The sequence below is a fragment of the Chanodichthys erythropterus genome, chromosome 11 (genome assembly GCF_024489055.1).
Source record: "Chanodichthys erythropterus isolate Z2021 chromosome 11, ASM2448905v1, whole genome shotgun sequence".
Taxonomy (NCBI): Eukaryota; Metazoa; Chordata; class Actinopteri; order Cypriniformes; family Xenocyprididae; genus Chanodichthys; species Chanodichthys erythropterus.
In genome coordinates this window covers 12,218,753-12,238,537 of record NC_090231.1, presented here as the reverse complement: position 1 = coordinate 12,238,537, position 19,785 = coordinate 12,218,753, and the positions used below count along the sequence as shown (strand labels likewise).

Here is a 19,785-nt window from a genome sequence, read left to right as displayed (position 1 = left end):
ATTAACTGCATACAGAAGGGAAGGCGGCACAGAATATAGAATATTTCCCAGCAATTGTGGAAAACACTGCAATTGGAAGGTCTAATACATTTGACGACCTTCAGATTGCATTGAGGAATCACAAGCATTATGTTTTTAAAAGCACATTCTCTCTTTTTTTTTTTTTGATCAAACTGCCAAAACACACTTTAAATGACTAAATAACCAGATAACCACATTTACAAATTGGACACTGATAACAATGTCAAGGCACAAATAAGATTTCAAATCAAGCAGTTTATTATGAACCATCAGTGTTATGTTTATCATGATCATCAGTTGTGACTTCTTATTATCAGTCTGCTTCACAACACCCACACACACACACACATATACAAACTTACATATTTCATAACTTTCATTCTCCTTTCATAACTCCAAGCCAAATCATTATTTTAGTGTAAAAGAACACATTCGCTTGCTAACAACTTATTAACTTTGGGGAGGGACAATTATAAAGCCCCTGTTTAGTTAAGATAAACAAATTAATCATACTGTATCCTGCAAACATCTTAATGAATTTGGCTACATCTGAATTGATTGTATTCAGGTAATTATCACAAAAAGTAAAGTATTGCTTTTGATGCTACTATTAAATCTTAAAGGGTTCGGTCTCAAAAGTGTACATAAAAAAAACAAAAAAAAAAACAACAAAAACCTGATTAGAAACATGCATATGTTGAACACACAGTCGATCTTAGGACTGCCTGAAGCTTTTGCAACTTAAACTAAAAAACTCATCATCCATCTGAGTTCCAGAAGACAATTGTGCACCCAACTGAACAGTTACGATTTCTAGAAATTCAAGTATTCTGATAGCCATCTGGGTAATCAACAACTGAGGAATGGATGAAACACACTGCACAATCAAATACTTATGACATACTTTACATTCTCATCGTGACTTAAATAGACACCACATCACTGTTAGTTCAACATTCACATTGTGACAGAACATTTTGCAAGAATATTTTCTTCTTTTTTTTAATTAAAGGTGTTTTTAAATGATTTGCAGTACAGTTGCAACATCTACGTGACCTGCTAAAGGATAAACGAGAGCGCATGTCTGCATGCTTTAGGTTTATGATAGGACAAAGCGTGTGCATTTTGGCTTCCAATGTGTATTTGCAGATTATATTTGAAGCTTGACAGCATTACACAAGGAGGAAGATTTGCGTTGTACGCAAGTATTAAACACATTCGTCTGTGTTTGCTGCAATGAACTCACTACTAAGATGTCTCACGAGGATCCACAGTTACCAGGAGATGGATGTATCTTGGCACACTAAGCAGTCATCCACAATTGGCCTATTTATTCACATGACACTTCAGCCAATCAAAGACGAGCACAGAGACTACGGTGGATGGCAACATGCTGTACCATTATTTATGTCTGTGAGGTGCTCTTCTGTCTCAAACTCTTCATGAGGCAAATTTGGTGATACGCTGTTGTACAAATAAACAATTATTGACTAACAAACAATAAATATAAAATACATACAGAGAACACAAGGAGATTACAGCACCTCACAAGTGCAAGATTAAGCGCTGTAGTTTTAGCTGAGGAAAATATCTCCATATACTTTTACTAGTTTTCTGATAAGCGAACCAAAACAAGTTACTGGGACTTGCAAGCCTGCAGAAAGAAAATACTCTCAATGAAGCTGCAAGAAAACAGATTAATATGATTATACTCCCTGCAACCATAATGGACTCTATTAGTTTAATCAAATATCCATTTCATAAGAACAGTAGATGCAGTGAGGGAATTTTGAAAGAAAAAAAAAGAAACAGTTACAATGAAATCTCGAGAAGCTGAAACACAACATTTTGTGCAAGTTTATGAGGTTCTTCTCTCTTTTTTTTTTTTTTATATATAAAACAAAACTTTTTTTTGACATGTGGGACACAGCTATAGATTAATAACATTCCCCTTGATGAACTGTTCTGTTCTCTTCATGATCTTTGGAAGGCTTTCCAATGGTCTTGTCTTTCAGTAGTAGGTCTTTTGGTGCTTTTTGCTTCATGACCAGAGGAGGAGCGGTATATTGGAAGCTCTTCTTTTGTTGTGTGTCCCCTTACAAACACTCTCTTGCTATTTCTTTATTGCATAGATAAGTTTATATTAACGTCAGTCATTGTTTACAACGGGTGTCTGACATCTTTCTTGATCAATTTATGCATTCTCGTTCTCAGATTGGTCTTAAACTTAACCAACTGACTCTTCTCTAAGCGTTGCCTGAAAAACTTGACCTGCCAATCCCGCTTTGGCAGCTGTTGCCATTTTTTTTTTTTTTTTTTTTTTCTCTCAGACAAGCTTTTACACATTTCTAATGAAATTCTATAGGAGGAGCTGTGTGATTGGATAGTTTTAAATGCAGTTTTACAGAAATTATGGTAGTAACATTGTTGTCAAGTCACTTATAATAGCAGCACAAACTGCATTTTATTATTTTCCAGATCACTAAACATATGTATCAATTCATCTCTTACAAATGAGATGTCTCTTCAGTTTCCTGTGATTAGCATTCACCTCAGTTCAACAATTTAAAAACTAGTTCATTCCTATGGCATATATTTTTAAAGTTTGTCTGAGTTAGCTACAGTGACCAAAGGGGGTGGAGCTTAGTGAAGGGTCAATTGACAAATTTCTTTCTTCACAATGTATATGGTCATGACACTTCAATGCACATTTTGTTAGGGATTTGGCGTCTTTTCTTCAGGAAATGTCCTCACCTGAATGGCAACTCTCCTCTCCATGCACAATCAACACTGGGAAGAAAAAGGCATCCTGATATGTAGGAGGTCTGTCTCCTTCTCTTGCTTCCTCTTCTTCTGCATCCTCTTGTTGCTCTCTTTCCTCCCCGTCTCTCTCACCTTCTTCTTCTCTTTCCACATTTGCCACCTCCTCATCCTCCTCACCCTCTCCCTCCAGCACTCTTCTGCTCTCTTCGTCTTGTCTAGCTCCCAAACCTAAGAAACCACCTCCTCCACTTGGCTCTTCTCCTCTTGCTGCAAGTCCTCCACCTACACTTCGGGAGTGGAAGAGGGATGACGGGCGAGGAGCCTGGAGCCGCCCTAATGAGAAGCCGCTCCTGCTCAGAACCAGTCGCCCTGGGCCTCCAGGACCACCTCCTGATGCACTAGCTCTCATCCCAGCCATGGTTCCACTCAGTAGGGTTGAAGTCGGGCCTCTCAACCGGGAGGGCAGGGAAGCGCTGCTTGTGGTGCGGCGGCAACGAGGACAGTTCTGGAGCAAGTAAGCCGAAGTGAAGGCCACTGGATAGGATGGGCCACCCGCTGTCGAGTTCGTCCCCTGCCCGGCTGGAGGAGTGTTGGTACCTTGGTTGGCGCCTGAACCGGGATCCATCAACAGGGCCTCAGAGTAGCTGGGCACCATCTGCTGGTTGCAGCGAATGTGCCACTCCAGCTCTGTCATGTCCACCGTATTGACTCGTGAAATGGCACGATAGCTCGAACCACTGCCGGGTCCGGGTCCGTTTCCATTCTCGTTGCCCCCACTGTTCTCAGTTACATCACCACTATTGTTTTCATCGGCATCGCCAAACAGTTTCTCTACGTGGTAGTGCACATATGCAGTGCGATACTCTGCAACAACCCGAAGCGGCCAGGACAAGAGCAGAGCCGAGGCCAGCCAGAAAACTTTACGCCTGGCATACCAGGGCTGTCTGGCCGGGTCTGGGAAAGCCAGGATGTGCTCACGGAAATCCACATTCTTCAAATGCATTCCCTCCCGTGCCTCCATGTAATCATCAAGTCCTTCATTTTCACCAAAAAAACGTGCACGCTGGGTCAGGTAGGCAGCCTCCGCTCGGGCACTAGCAAAACTAAAGCATTTTGTGAAGCGCAACCGTACTGCTGGATGATCCGTTAGGCCCCTTAACTCCTTGGAAACGTCTTTGACGCCATACCTCGCATAGTCAAACTCCGAGCTCGCCGCATGCGTGTTTACACGCTCATGATACACTTGCGTTGTGGTATAGGCGTCACCGTTGCGATAGCGCGTCACCTGTCTTGTCCGTCGCACGTAGTGGTAACTGATGGCCTTCCACCAGATGCACGGCGTTGCTTGCTGCAGCCTCTGCACGCGCTCGTACACCTCCGCAACCTCTGCTTGGGCCAACATGGCCGTCTTGGAGTAGCAGTGCCAGCATTCCACCAGGTAGACCACATACAGCATGGCCAGGAAAGCGAGAGGAATATAAATGTAGCCACTGGAACAGGGACTATCCAGATCCACTTCTAGGGGGATGTAGACATTAGAACTAGCTGAGGTCGTAGAGGGGTCTCCAGGCTCCACAACCGCAGCCTCGGGCTCTGTCGGAGCTAGCACTGGAACTTTACACAGCTTGCACCAGGCCAGTGTGCCAAAACAGCCGAACATGAGCAGAGTGAGGAGAAGACACTTCCAGTGAGACTCTCGACACAGAGAGGCAGCCAAGGACTGCTTCGCCGGACGCTGCTGCAAAGGTGAGGACAGAGAGAATATATGAGAGTGAGCATGTGGACAAGGTTATAACACTATTTAAAAATATTTAGACATTAGGGGGACACTGAAAATTGCCTGGAGAAAAATACATATCAAATTATATTGGCATGTGCAAGTATGGTTAAATTACACAACACTCTTGGTCTGGCCTGCAATAAATTACATGCACATTAGGTTGCAAAATGGACTAAATTACCTCATAACAACTATTGAATTCCAGACAAGTACTTTTTAGTGCAATTGTCTGAATAGGTGTGCTAACACATGTTGAGAAGCCCTGTCTGCCATTTTATTATGGAACATTATTTTAAGTATAATGGATCTCATGCAAATTATTACTATCTACTGTATTCTGAATTTCTAATTTAAACCTTTTTATAACATTTTAAGTCAACCAACACCACTGTTGGTTGCATGTTCATAACACTTTTTTTCAATTCATTCATACCATCATGCTTTCAAAAAGAGAACTGCTATGAACATGAGAAATTCTTCACGGTCTGACATCACTGGATCATCATTTCAAACATTTTTTAAAATCAATCCTACTCTTAAGTATTTCAAAATGATTATTGTAATTATTTAATACTATGTGTATATAACATATCAGTAGATGTCACCTGGGATGTAAGTGACGTTTGAGCAAAAATCACAATAAAACGAAAAAAATTAAATTAAAAAAATAAATAAAATTTTCTCTTTCTAGCTTTTAAATGTGCATTAGCACTCTCCTTCTCGAACACTCTTCATTATGAACTTCTCTCTTCCGTAGCTGTTTTTCTTTTAGTCTTTTTCTAATAACTAAACCACAAATTCGGAAATTAACATTTGAGTGAAGTAGCAAGAGGATTATGGCCTTTGAATGACTGACGTAATGACTTCAATCTTACAATTCGGAATTTGTGGTTTGGTTAATCGAAAATGACTGAAAGAGAAAGGGCTATCATGCAAGAGAGGGGAACATAAAACATAGATAAATATTGGTTAAAGAAGGAATATGATATCTTTACAGAGAGAAAATTGAGTTGGAAGGTAGAGCAATATGTCAAAGCCAGATACTCTGCCAGCATCTTTCACTTGACTTCAATCTTTCATTATCCTTCAACAGCCTGTCACACTTATGCCACACTAAAATGTATAGGAATAGCACACTATCTGTTGTAGCCTATTCCTGCTGCCATTCAAATTAATTTAAAACTGCATTTCTGATATGACTCACGGCTTTCTTTCCTTCAAGCTGTCTCCATTTCTATTGATCTTCATGTAACAAGAGACAGGAGGTTAACTCAGCACCAATGAATGAATAGAGAAGAGAGAAAGAGAGAGAGAGAAATGCTGTGGTTTGTTAATATAGAGAGCCTGGAGGTCAGTGCTGACTCCGGTCTTGAGCTTTGTCACAGATATGTTGGCCTAACCAAAGTCATTGTCTGCCTTGAAATAACACAGACCTCTTTTGATCAGATGTTGCGCCAGTGAGAGGACATCTATCAGACGGGAGAGCATGATAAATGTGAAAGGGAAAGAGCTACAGTGGCAGACAAAATGAAAGAGCGAGAGAGAGATGTTGCAAAGAAGGCTGATGGTAAAACAACAGCCCCAAGGGAAATGCTCTGCCAAGACCTGAGGGAAAAGACAAGCATATTGCCTGTGTGGAGAATATATCAATTTAAAATACACCATTGCATTACTTATACTGTGTGCTATGGGTAACACTTTCTTTGGTAATGTCTTATGATTAATAACCTCAGAAGAGAACACCTAAAATTGTGTAATACTAATTGAATGCATCTGTGGAGATAATGTACTCAAGAGATGCATTTTGATTTCTTTTACACCTCAATACCAAAGTACACTTTGTAAACACCATGATATATGTACATGGCAATCATTCAGTACCACATTATTAGTATATGATACCATTAAAGTACCACCACAGTACTTTTTGAACAAGAGCATATTGTGCCTATATTATCACTTTTTTTCCTAAGAGAAGAGGACGACAAAAATCTGGGGGGAAAAAAATCACATGGCTAACAGGCAAAATACTGCAGCACGCTTTTTTATGGATATAGTAATGGTAAACAGGTCTAAATATTAAACACTAGTAAAATGATGTGCCTGAAAGACGTCAGAGTGCAGCTTGATCATGTCATATGGCAAGCTGTTTTATTTAGCATATGGCATTTATTTCTTAAAACCAACTAGTATCCATTTATAGTTACAAGAACTTATTTTTATCATTAATAAATAATCCAATAGTGACTAGCATCTTCACTTGTAACTCCTCTTTAGTAGTGCTTATTGATTACATCGTATTTTTTTTATTGGTTGCTAGTCAATTTAATTATTAGTTTTATTATACTTTTACTATCAGTAACTTGCTTAGATACTATTACTTATTTTTTAGTTACCAGTAAATATTCAAATTGTTATTTGTATCAATCCAGTTCTCTTAAGAGCAACTGAATAGACTAGTATTTATTTATAAGACTATTGTTATTGTTGCTAACATTTTTTTTATTTTATTTGTAGGATATTTCATTGAATTATAAGTTGTTCTTACTAATCATTACATATGACTAGTAATAAAAGTAAACAAGAAAACGTTAGTAATAAATGGGATAGTCTTACTAGAGCTAACGAATAAGTACAAAACTGAAATAAATGCTAGTCACTAATTGAAGTACTAGTATCAAATAGTTACTAGTGAAGTTGTAAAAAATAGCCTAGTCGCTACTAGCAATTATATTTATATATATAAACATATGTTAAAACGGCTTGCCATACACGTCGTGACAGTCTTCCTGTGCCCAACACTGTTTGTACTATACAATAACAACTAACCTGTATATGTAAAGGCAAAATTTATATAGAATTTGGGCCATTACACGCCCTCGTCTCACCTCTTCCCTCCCAGCTCCGTTCAGAATGGGTTCCTCTGCATCTGCTGTCGCCTCCTGCATCTTCCCTCCGTCCCTCTTGCACCGCGGAGGCACTCCGGGGATGGCCGGGGGGCGCTTCACGATGTGGCGGCCCTCGTCCGGGTCTTCCCCTGCGGGTAAGTCACCCCATCCGCCGCTGGTCCCGATACGGATTTTCGAGAGCGGCAGCCTGGCCGAAGTCGCATGATCAACGCCACATTACCCACCCGCATTCTCCGTCTCCTCCTTGCCCTTCACACATCAAGAGCATGCATATTTTCTCAAACAGTCTCTCGGTTCTAAACATTTCACCACCAGTCATCACCTTCACTGTGGTGATGATGAAGTTGTTATTATGGCTGTATATCAGAAACATGGATGATGGGAAGAGAATGCATCGAGGATATTAAAACGCACGCGCCTAGTGTCTGTACGCTGGATGCAGGCAGCAAAACGTCAAAACACATTTCCACGAAAGCAACCAGCGTGGATCCAAGGCGCCCTACTTGTTTTTGTCGATATGCGCGTTTCTCCTTGAGGGAGATTCAGAGGACGTCAGCGGAGTCCCCCTCCAATCTCCTGGAAGGCAGAGCAGCTGTTACCTCAACACTTCTTTCTTAACACTGATGTCACCCACCTGCCCCATACAGCTAGTCCCAATCCATTGCACCAATGCCCCCTTGCAATTCTCTCCCTCATTTTAATGCATATTTTGCCTTTTTGAAATCAAACGCTTCAGTGCTTAACGCTTAGACACAGCAAGTTTTGAACAGCAACAATAAAATGCAATACTCCTGAGATGTTTGAAAAACTAATTTATGCCTTTATTACTTTAGACATTATTTGAGTCAACAAATGTACAGAAAAATTACAATACAATGATTAAACTGAAGTGCACAAGGTAAAGCCTATGACAGAGGTCCATGCGTACAGTAAAGCTGATATATAGTGCGACTCAAAGCTGGTCCAAGATTCCTGCAATAATAATAAAAAAGGAAAAAAAAAAATATCATCATCATAATAATAATAGTGTCTTCTGCTGCACTTATTTCATCAAAATATAGTAAAAACTGTAATATTGTGAAATATTACAATGTAAAAAAAAAATGTTTTCTAGTTAAATATATTTTAAAAAATTTCCTTAAAATTCCTGTGATGCAAAGTTGAATTTTCAGCATCATTACTCCAGTCTTCAGTGTCACATGATCCTCCAGAAATCATTCTAATATGCTGATTTGCTGCTCAAGAAACATTTCTGATTATTATCAATGTTAAAAATAGTTGTGCTGCAATCATACAAACCTTTTCAGTTTTCCATATTTAATGGATGAAAGAAGCTTCTCTTTTTCCGTTTCATTGGAGCATTGATCATACGCTTGCAATAAACTAGAGAAAAAAATATTGGGAAAAAATTAAACAAGCAAAGCCAAGAGAAGGAGCAACAGCATTTTCCAAATGATTAACAAGTAAAACGACATGATCTTATGTCAGCCATACCAAGCAATTGTTAAGGAATGCATAAAAAAGGCATTGATAGTTGAAGGCCAATGAGTGATTTGAAAAGTGTGTGTCTGTGATAGCGGCGCAATACACCATAATTTAATGAGCGAGTGTCTGTGATAGTGGAATGTAAATTAGTTTTAATGTGATTCTGCAATAGTAAAGAGTGAGTCACACCTGCTGACTGTGCTGTAGTGTTCAAGAACAGCGGCTGCTTTATCACCAGAGACTCCACTGATCTGCATAAGCTGTCGAGCAAATACTTCCCGCACTGTCTGGCACTGTGTTTGTATGAGAGAGAGAGAGAAAGAGAGATCTAGATTAGAAATTATTAGATTTATGAAGAAAAAACACTTTACAATAAGGTCCCGTTTGTTAATAATAGTTAATGTATTAACTAACAGTAACTAACAGTGAGTAATACATTTGTTACTGTATTCATTTTTGTTAATAGCTATGTTTCCATCTAAAGTTGCAAATTTAACTTATGTGCAAAATTTACGTGAAAGTCACGTGAGTTTTTGTTGCACATCGAGGGTCTAATTTGGTAAATGTATTTCCATTGTAGTCGATCTTTCTATCAGATAAAAAAAAAAAAAATTTGACAACTGACAACTGAGTGCATTGTTTTTTTAAGCACAAAATGGGCATTAAAATAGGTGGATAGAAACATTGCTAATGCTAGTTTTTAAAAATACAACCGTTCATTCTTAGGTCATATTAGTTTAAGTCCATTAAATAATAGACCAGATAATTGTTTTCATGTCAGAAAATCACATCAGACATAACTTCAATATCAGTGCAACCCTACTTTCAGAAGCCCACTGATTTGTTTTCACATTACCTTATTTTTAACAGCCCCATAGTTAAATTCTGTGAAGGTCATGAGAGAACAGGAGAGGTTTGCTGTTTGCACTCTCTCTTCTTTTCCATCACCCTCCAGTTCTCGGGAGCGACAGAATAACGTGCAATTCTGAGGATTTAAAAAAATGGAAATAAAGCACATAAAACCTCTTGACATATATTAGGAAATATTTAAAGAAGTGATTTACACATGCTGCACTGATTGAGCTTTAAAACAAACCTGGTAGAGTTTCTGGAGGTATCTGGTCATGATGGTGAGGTAAGCAGCAGACTCTTTCACATCCTGTACACGCTTCACAAAGAAGCCATCAACCACCTGCAATTGTACACGTACAATCACATCATCATCATCTTCATCATCATCTATTGCATGCCTGTCTTTATGGGCTGTTGTAAACCTGTGTATTGACTATAGCCTGTTGTAATGTGCTCTCAGGTAAACTGAGATGAGCTGCCGCTGATCCACACTCCTCGACTAGATAAATGGGCTTATGCAGACCACACCTCTTCAGTCGAAACTAAAAATGACAAGGCAACAGAAGAAACAGGAAAATAATGGAATATATATCAGGAAAGTCACAAGTCTGTTCACTAGAGCTGCATGAGTATGATGACAGCGAACATTCAGATCTGAGATTGAGTGGTTTATTCCAAATTTTCTGAAGAGACTCAATTGCTTTTTATGATGAACAGGTTTAATTTAGGCTTTTACTCACATATAAACATTAATCAGTGAACATAAAAACAAACATGCTGCATAACAAGAGAATGAACTTTATTGGTTCTTGCACACGTCAAGCAAACAAGCTTGAGCTTCCATTTACCACAACTTATGTGTGAATTGATACAATTTTTACATGTGAATATAAGCCTAAATTTAATCTGTTCATCATACAAAAAAGTTTCTTCAGAAAATTTGGACTAAACTGCTCAAATCAAATGGGTTAGTTTTACAATCCCTTTATGAACTTTTTGAAGCATCAAAGTTTCAGTAGTTGTTAGTGGAGGGACAGAAAGCTCTCAGATTTCAACAAAAAGATCTTCATTTGCATTCCGAAGATGAACGAAAGTCTTACAGGTTTGGAATGACACGAGGGGGCGTAATTAATGACAGTATTTTCATTTTTGGGTGGACTAACCCTTTAATGTATTTGACATTGAATCATTCTTTCAATGAAACAAGTGAAATCTGAGTAAGTCATTGAATTATTCACTCAAGCATCTTTTTAAAATATATATATATATAATTAAATCCAATTTTGTTTAGTTGTCTATTCTGAAACATGCGAGAATAGCTATCTCTATTATAAACAACAACAAAAAAAACACGATTCTCAATTTATCTACAATCATGCAGCTTTTCACTGTATCTGAAAAGCAGATAAATATGAAGGGCTGAACTTCCATTGCTTGCTTCACTGTTCACTTTGTTTAAAATAACTTACAAAGGGAGAACGTAATTCAACGTTCTTTTTCATAACTTTTTATTTTTGTGGTCATGGTTCAAACCTTCTGCTCTCTAAAGCGTCCATCTATGATGCTTCCACACAGATCATCCATCCTCTTCCTCTCAATGATGTAATCAAGCACTAGCTCTTTTCCCACTGGTGGACGCAGCTGCCCTGGAGGAAGACACAAATGGTTTTTATATATGTAATCAAGTATTATTATTGTTATTTCAAAAACCTTTATGGATTAAACTATTAAAGCAGTTGTTCACAACCAGGGGGCCAAGCCCCACTAGGGGGCATCAGCAAACATCCAGGAGGGCCTCAGTAAGTCTTAAAATTATATAAATGTACTAGTATATTGACAATCTATATAAAAATGCTAAAAAAACAAAAACAGATAAAAAAAATATAATTGTACAAAATTAAACTGAAATATATTTTAGTTTATTTGTTTTAATTTCAGCATAAATACTAGAAGTACATATTAGCTTAGATAGGAGAATATCTTTAAATATCTTCTTGGATAAAGGAGGGCGTTGAAGTCCCAAAGATGAGAACCACTGTATACAAATGACTTCAGTTTTCATGTGCATTTTGTTCTGAGAAGCGCAACACTACCATCTGCTGGTTCTTAACTAGTCCTGCATCTCAGTAAAGCACTGCAAAGTTGACCTACCAGGAACAGGTGTCACTTTCTCACGTGCCACCCAAAGGAAGTCCCCTACATTCAGTTTCCTGATGTCAAAGGTCACACCATTCCTTTGCAGTTCCTTGGCCAATTCTTGTTTGCGACCACTGCTTCCCCTGTTGAGTTCACAATGTAACTCTACTAATATAATTCTACTAGCCATTTCCTGTTTTCTAAAACAATGCATTAAACAAACTTGAAATTAAATTATATTGTTATAATTACAAAAAAGTGAAGTTGTCCCACACACAATCTTTTTTTTCTTACCCTGTTGTCTCGATGAAGTCGACGCACAACACAATGTCATAAGAGCCAGGTGGAAGGTTCCAACCCATTGCTGCTTTCCCCGTCTCTAAGTTTTGGGATTTTCCTATGGCATCTGACCGGGAGACAACTCCTCCTGGTTGGTTTACAGAAAGAGCACTAGTAGGCCTTTCTGAAGACTTGCTGGACCTATGAGTGAAGGAAGGTTAATACAGTTGAAAACAATATTACTATGGATGGGCATTCCCATCTTCCAACATGCATTTCAGACATTTTACTGTAAATAAATATAAAGACAGAAAACTAAAACTGGAAACTAAATTCACAGAATCTTAAAGTCAGCATGAAACAGAAGTTAAGATAGTCTTTTCTTCCCTATTGTGATGTATATCCAAGTGAAACAGCTTCCTGAACAAGTAAAAATGTAGGGTGGGACTTGATTTTGTCCATCGGGAATTGATTGAATGGTTTGATGGTTGTGGTTTGCTATTGGTCGATCTCATGATTTGAGTGACAAGTTGTCCAAATAATAAATCATCAGAAAAGAGAAGCATGTTGTACAACAGGGAAGGGAAGTTATTTTGATTAAAGATTATCAGGGCACAATTTTTAAAAATAATGATGTACAAGTACAAATCATTTATACTAAATACTACAATATTCCATAAAAAAAACAATTGTTAATTTTGAATATTGCTGACTTTTGCTATGCAAAATAGCCTGATATGATCTAAAAAGTAACATAAAATAGAAACTAAAGCCCTATACGGACGGGATTAGTTTTGCATGGGGAGGTGGAGTAAAGTAATTTTACCTCAGGATGCCTGTAATATTAATGGCCAGACATCTCAGTAAAACTAGCAGAAGTGAGAAGCACCACCGTCACCTCCCTGTCATCATACATTGCTTCCTGATATGTGTGCAAACACATACAATCTAAATATATAAACTATATATAACCGTTAGGACCAGCCAAACGATTTATTAAATAAATTCTGATTGGATTATGATGGTAATAGGCAGAGTTGGTTATAACGCGTTACAAAGTAACGCATTACTGTAGTCTAATTACTTTTCCTGATAACGCAGTAATGTAACGCATTACATTTTAAATTTATGTCATTTGATTACAGTTACTGATGTCAATAAAATTACGTTAATTGCGTTACAAGAAAAAAATATTAGGTAAAGTGCACTTCTAAAAGAAATCACGTTTGGTGCGGATGCATCATTATGAATCACCAGAGAACGCGTGGAGAAGGATACCCGCACCAAAGACGAGAGCGGTCCAACCTTGCCTAAACAAGCTAGATTGGATTTTTGTTCAGGATCGGGAGGGAAAGTAACTTCTGAACAATACTGTTTTCAAATGTTATTATAAATGTTTTCAGCAATTTTTTCTATCTTTAATGCAGTTACATACAAAAAAAGGGCTCAACACGTAATAAAACTACTTTTATCCTACATGTTACTTTATAAAATAATATTAATAACATTCGTAATGACTTTATTTTGTAAATACCATACGTGCCAGCTTTGTAGTTTAATAAACACATTAACAAGTGTACAATATTTCATATATTAATTCGTTTTAATAAAGTTATTTTTAGTTTGTTAGAATCTCATGCTCACAGATGACGTGGTCGTTGAGCGCCCTCAGGCGACCGTTATGATTACATTAGAATGAATAAACTACCTACAGATGATTAACAAATATTTTTAAGTCAAGTTGCTGTTTTCATACTTCTGTAATATTTTTCAGTCATTATTAAATTACGGAAAGAACTATGAGTTTCAGTTTGTGGTGTATTTTTGTAGGTTTTCAAAATAACTTGAATGTAAAGTAATTACAATTTTAATATAGTAATTTGTAGTGGATTACTTTCTTTGAGTAACTTACCCAACACTGCTAATAGGCACTTAGCCAAAGATAAAATTAGTTTTGTGCCTCTGACAAGTGCTTTCGATCTTCTTTTTGCTTTGAATGCTATGTGGAAAATACTTGAGGTTTGCCACAGACTTGTCCCACCACCGCCTACAATACAACTGAATGTTTCTTCAAGTGCTTACATGTGCTGAAAACTACTTTTAAACAGGAAATCACAGAATTTTACCGTATATATTTACAGCGGCCTATTCGAACAGGATTAGTATTACCTGAGGTAATTTTTCCGGACCTTTTAACAGAATGTAAAAGTCACCTTAATCTTTACTGACATCGTCCGTAATGATTACTGAGATGGCACATTCGGACGGGACTAAAATCTCTGAGAAGCTCTGGTAATAATTACTTTACCCCCACCTCCCCATGTAAAACTAATCATGTCCGAATAGGGCTAAACACATCCTTGCACTTACACAAAAGCCAACCTGATTGTACCCACCAGCTCTCCTTCTCTTCCTGTTCCTCCTCCTCTCCCTCCTCCTCCAAAGTCAGGTCTACAACATCTGGTCCATCTTGAGAGTTTTCTTCTTCACTCTTTTGCTCCACATGTTCTTTAGTCATCCCTGTCTCTTCTGAATTGAGCTTCTCGGCTAGAGCCAAACCCTGGTCAGTCAATGAATACCTGGAATAAAACAGGAAAAGAGAGCGATGGAGGTCAACCAAATTCAAGTTAAAGCAGAAATCCTGGGATGTGATTGAAGAACTGCTTTACATCTCACCTGGCAGGATTGTGCGTCTTTACCAAAAGGTCTTTCTGAATAAGTGTGCTCACAGAGGACCACGCAGTGTACTTGCTACCAAGATCAGGCTATATGTAGGAGAAAAAGACATACTTAAACATCATATTTTCATTTTTGGGTGAACTATCCCTTTATCTGCTTACCCCTAGGGCATCCAAGATGTAGGTGACTTTGTTTCTTCAGTAGAACACAAATGATGATTTTTAACTCCAACCGCTGCCGTCTGTCAGTCAAATAATGCAAGTGGATGGGAACTTGAACAATAAGAGTTGAACAATTTTTACCTCTAATACACCACTATGTCCAACCGCGTGCAGCACTTGTTTAGTAAGGTCTGATCGCGCTCTGACAACGGAAGTGATGTCTAGCACTCATTGAAGTATATGCGTGAGACATCACTGCCATTGTCAGAGCGCGATCAGACCTTACTAAACAAGTGCTGCACGCGGTTGGACATAGTGGTGTATTAGAGGTAAAAATGATATAAATACTGTTCGGTTTCTTGCAAAAACTGATCGTTTCGTGTTTTAGGACATCAATGTGTCGTCACGAGCCGCAGGGTTTAATTTGGATTTGTCTGTTGTGTTCTTTTCTACTCTTATTGTTCAAGTTCCCATTCACTAGCATTATTTGACTGAAAGACGGCAACGGTTGGAGTTAAAAATCATCATTTGTGTTCTACTGAAGAAACAAAGTCACCTACATCTTGGATGCGCTAGGGGTAAGCAGATAAACATCAAATTTTCATTTTTGGGTGAACTATCCCTTTAAGCTACAAACTACGGTTATAGTCAAAAAGTCTTTTGTAAAAGTGTGTTGTTGGCCTCACCACTGTGAAGGACTTATCACACAAGGGTTGTGCCTCAGTTTGTAGTTCATTCCTAAACATGAAGCCTTTACTGCCAGGCATCTAGAAAACACAGGGCAAAATAGAGTGCAGAAGTCAGGTTCTGGTCTGGGAGTAAAAATCACATAAATTTTCTCCACAGGGGAAGTTATTTTTAACGACAACTTGTAAACTGTTATAAAAGACAAAACTACTGTGGGCTACGACGTTGTTAATCAGTTGTAAATGCTTTTAAGTAATCAGCATCCATTTAAATAATCATGTTTAACAGTGGGTGAGGAACTATATATACACTCCGAAGAAATCAGAGAATCAAAACAAATTACAGCTAAAGAACTCTTTAGTTCCCTCTCACTCCCATGAAGCAACCCTACACTCTCAAAATAATTACATATGTGTGTGTGTTTCAAATGTTGGTTAGATATATAGAGACAATATATATTTTACATCTTTAAAATCAAACTCTTTATATTTCTCTATCTTTTTAACTCAATTATGTCATTCACAATGCTTCATTGGGAACCTGTAACTTTTTCTTGTTCCTTTTTTAAATACGGTTTTGTTTCAAATCTAAATTTGTATTGTGAATGGAAATGAGTAACTGGAAGGTCACTGGAAAAAAATAAATAAATAAAAAAATTACAGCTGCAAGCAGCAATTACAGGGCCAAGCACAAAAACGGCACAAGAAGCCAGCCAACATGGCTGGGAGCATCAGACCAACAGCAGCAGTGAGCAATTAAGACCTATTAAGATCATTTTAGGCAAAAGAGCTGAAATATGATAAAAAATTAGGATTTACTGGTTCATCACTTTCGACCAATAGGTGGTGCTGTGACCAAAGTAATGTGGTATGGTCAGAGTGAGGTGACAATGACACTTGCAAAGTTTGGTGTCAATATGTCAAAGCATTGCAGAGATACAGCTCCAAAACTGGGTTTTGCATCATGCCTCAAATTCATTGCCCCGGTATACAAAAACGGTTTGACGTATCGACTTGAAATCCATATCTTTTTGTCGGCATGGTCTGAAGATGATACAGTTCGATTTTGGTGAAAATCGGAGCAACGGTCTAGGAGGAGTTCGAAAAAGTATGTTTTTAAAGTAAAACTATATGGCGGACAGGAAGTTCAGCCGACTATGGCAAATTTGTTCTATGTTCTCGGCATGACCCAAGGAATCAACTGAGACCAGTTTCATTACAATCGGTTAAAATATTCAAAAGTTATTAGTATTTTTGTACATTTTGTTATAACTTTTGACCGCAAGGTGGCGCTGCGACAAAACTTTGAGTATTGTCAGGGCATGGTGCCAAAGACCCATACCGAGCTTCGTAACGATACACTAATGCGTTCGTAAAGTACAGCATTTTAGCACAAAATTCAAAATGGCTGACGGACAAAATGGCCGATATGGGAAAACTGGATATCAATCGACTCAATATGATGCCCCGAATCCAACGATCTAACGATATTTTGACAAACCCAGAAGTCATAAGCAAAAATAGCCATTTTTCATTTCTCCGCACCAGTAGGTGGCGCTGCGCCAAAACACTGCATGATGCCTCAGGTCATGCTTGTGATGACATGTACAAAGTTTGGTTTGAATATGATAAAGCATTCCGGAGATACAGCCTTCTATTTTCGCAAGCACTACGTACAATTAGTTTTCGTTGAAAATTGGAGTAACGGCCTAGGAGGAGTTCGAAAAAGTAGGTTTTTTGGAAAATTTAAAATGGCGGAAAAATTTTCATGACGGAAAATGACGTCATATGGTGCAATCGATTCGTCCAAGGAATATTTTGTTTCTAGACCTTACGGTTCAAAAGTTATTAACATAAACATAATTGCAAATTTGGACAGCTGGTGGCGCTAGAGGGATTAAGTTAGAGACTCCAAATTTGCTATGGACATAGCTTAGACTGTCCTCTAATGCTGCATTCACACCGAACGCGTCTGGGGCGTCTGATTTACATGTTAAGTCAATGCAAACGCGCGTCTAGACATCCTGCGGCACAAATCAAGCGTATAGCGTGGCGCGAATCGGCCGTTGACGCACGAATGGCGTGGCGCGAGTGAGCGTCTGATGCCCAAACGCCGAGTTGAACTTTGGCGTAAATTCGCGGTACGTTAACCAATCAGGGACTCTGCTTTGGTAGTAACGCGTTTATGATGTGATCAGTGGTGGAGACCAGAACAAAGATGTCGCTGTGTGTGGCCACCCTGAGCTCTATGATGTGTCATTATATTTTTATCGAGACAGGAATAAAAAGGACCTTGCCTGGAAGAGAATAAGCGAAGAAATCGGACAATCTGGTTAGTTGTAAAACTTTTTGCATGCTTTTGGCCGTTGATACTAGCCCACCTTCTAGCTAGCAAAAGTCGGCCGGCATAACAGAGTTAAATTGCCGCTACAGGTTTCCACCCGAGGAGATTTTGTGTTTATTCAGAGGATCTGTGCAGAACTAGATGAAAACCCCTCCCATGATGCGAATTCGCGTCTGAACTTTTGAAAATTTTACGCGCATCTGACTTCAAAATGTTCAAGCGTCCGACTAGACGCGTCTGCCGCAAATTTGACGCCCCAGACGCGTTCGGTGTGAACGCAGCATAACAGTGTGCCAAATTTCACAACTTTTTACCATACGGTTCTATGGGCTGCCATAGACTTCCAGAGCAGAAGAAGCAGAATAATAATAATAGGAACGCCAACGGATACAATAGGTGCCTATGCACCTTTGGTGCTTGGCCCCTAATAAAAACAAAGCTGCTGAAGAAGTTCATAGGCACTGTTACAGTATATAATACACTCACATTTCAGTGCACTAATGTACAGGTTAATTATATAATGCAAAATAATATGACAATAGATGCGCTTGCTATACCTGTGTGTGTCTATACAAAGTGAGCAGTACGGCATAACCTCCAGACCTCTTCTGCGGCACATACTCTCTCTTTTTCTTAGTTCCCTTCTCCTTTCTTACTTCTGTTTGTGTTCGTTTCTGCAAGACATTAGTCATTAGTTTTCTAAGACAAGTAAGCACAACTCATTTCATCCTTAAACCGACCATATGTTCACCAAAGTTTCCTGAAGGTTTCTTCTGAGGTTCTTCCATCTGTTTAGAGGAAGCCATATTGCTTGTAAGGCAAGAATTAGCCAAGTGGATTGGAGCATCAGAACCTACAAACAAACAAACATAAGACTGTAAACAAGACGGCAAAAGATTAAAGAAAGACTGTGGATACTCTATAAACATTTCAGGGAATATCTAAGTCTACAATGAAGTCCCGCACCGTTTTCCCGATAATGCTTCTGCAGTCGCTCGTCCAAAATCTTGCAGATCCCGTCGCCGAAATTCTGCAGGATCTTCGCCTCTTTTCCGTTTTTTAGCGGGAGAGGATATTTTTTCAAAGAGTTTATGGCCTGTAAAATAGCAGAAGTTTGCAGTTGCTGAGTTTAATCAGTCTAGCATATTCTAATGAGATCATGTACGTGTTTACAGTCACTTAAATCAAACATTCGCCCACCTTCTGGTACACGTACTGCGTTTTCAAGCCTTTCTCTTTGGCGCTGTCACGTAACTCAGTTAACCACTGCAGGAATAAAGGGTTCGGGCACGATGGCAGCGGGCGCTTTCGGCCCAAACACACCTGATCCGCCGGCATATTTACATTGAACATGCAATTTACATCCTATAAAGTTAAACAGATTCATGTGTTTGTAATGCAACTGACGTAACCGCATTAACAATAAATGCAATAACTGAAATGTGTATGTATGAATATTAAAAACTAAATGTGCATCTGCACGTTCAGTTATTTGCCTAATATAATGTTAAATGCAAGAGTGATTATCTTAAAATGCATGTAAGCTGTTATTATATTACTAACCACAGGTTTTTGTGATCATTTACCTGGTTTAGTTGCCACACTGTTTCCCCGCCTGTGTTTTCGAAAGTACTGTAACTGCGTCATTTCCGTCCGACGATACACGAGTAGCGCCACTCAAAGGGTTGAT

The 19,785-nt window shown here is 38.6% G+C and overlaps 2 protein-coding genes across 4 annotated transcripts; both read right to left on the bottom strand.

Moving 5' to 3' along the window:
- Positions 1-2,758: 2,758 nt before the first annotated feature.
- On the bottom strand, positions 2,759-7,512 carry LOC137030649 (transmembrane protein 151B). The gene is made up of 2 exons (XM_067401065.1): positions 7,453-7,512; positions 2,759-4,522 (listed from the first exon to the last, which is right to left on the bottom strand). Exons 1-2 carry the CDS (start codon positions 7,510-7,512, stop codon positions 2,759-2,761), a joined length of 1,824 nt encoding a protein of 607 aa, XP_067257166.1.
- Positions 7,513-8,276: 764 nt separating this feature from the next.
- mus81 (MUS81 structure-specific endonuclease subunit) lies at positions 8,277-19,763 on the bottom strand. Of its 3 annotated transcripts, none has more exons than XM_067400549.1 (17): positions 19,682-19,763; positions 19,296-19,460; positions 19,062-19,191; positions 18,836-18,948; positions 18,653-18,769; positions 15,752-15,832; positions 14,902-14,990; positions 14,622-14,804; positions 12,241-12,426; positions 11,962-12,089; positions 11,344-11,456; positions 10,233-10,352; positions 10,055-10,150; positions 9,815-9,943; positions 9,148-9,251; positions 8,773-8,856; positions 8,277-8,445 (listed from the first exon to the last, which is right to left on the bottom strand). In XM_067400549.1, exons 2-17 carry the CDS (start codon positions 19,446-19,448, stop codon positions 8,379-8,381), a joined length of 1,893 nt encoding a protein of 630 aa, XP_067256650.1. In that variant the 5' UTR covers positions 19,449-19,460; positions 19,682-19,763; the 3' UTR covers positions 8,277-8,378. The 3 variants fall into 3 exon arrangements, with proteins under 3 accessions (XP_067256650.1, XP_067256651.1, XP_067256652.1); XM_067400550.1 differs by having other exon boundaries at positions 18,653-18,753; positions 18,847-18,948; XM_067400551.1 differs by lacking the exons at positions 19,296-19,460; positions 19,682-19,763 and having other exon boundaries at positions 18,847-18,948; positions 19,062-19,188.
- Positions 19,764-19,785: the final 22 nt, after the last annotated feature.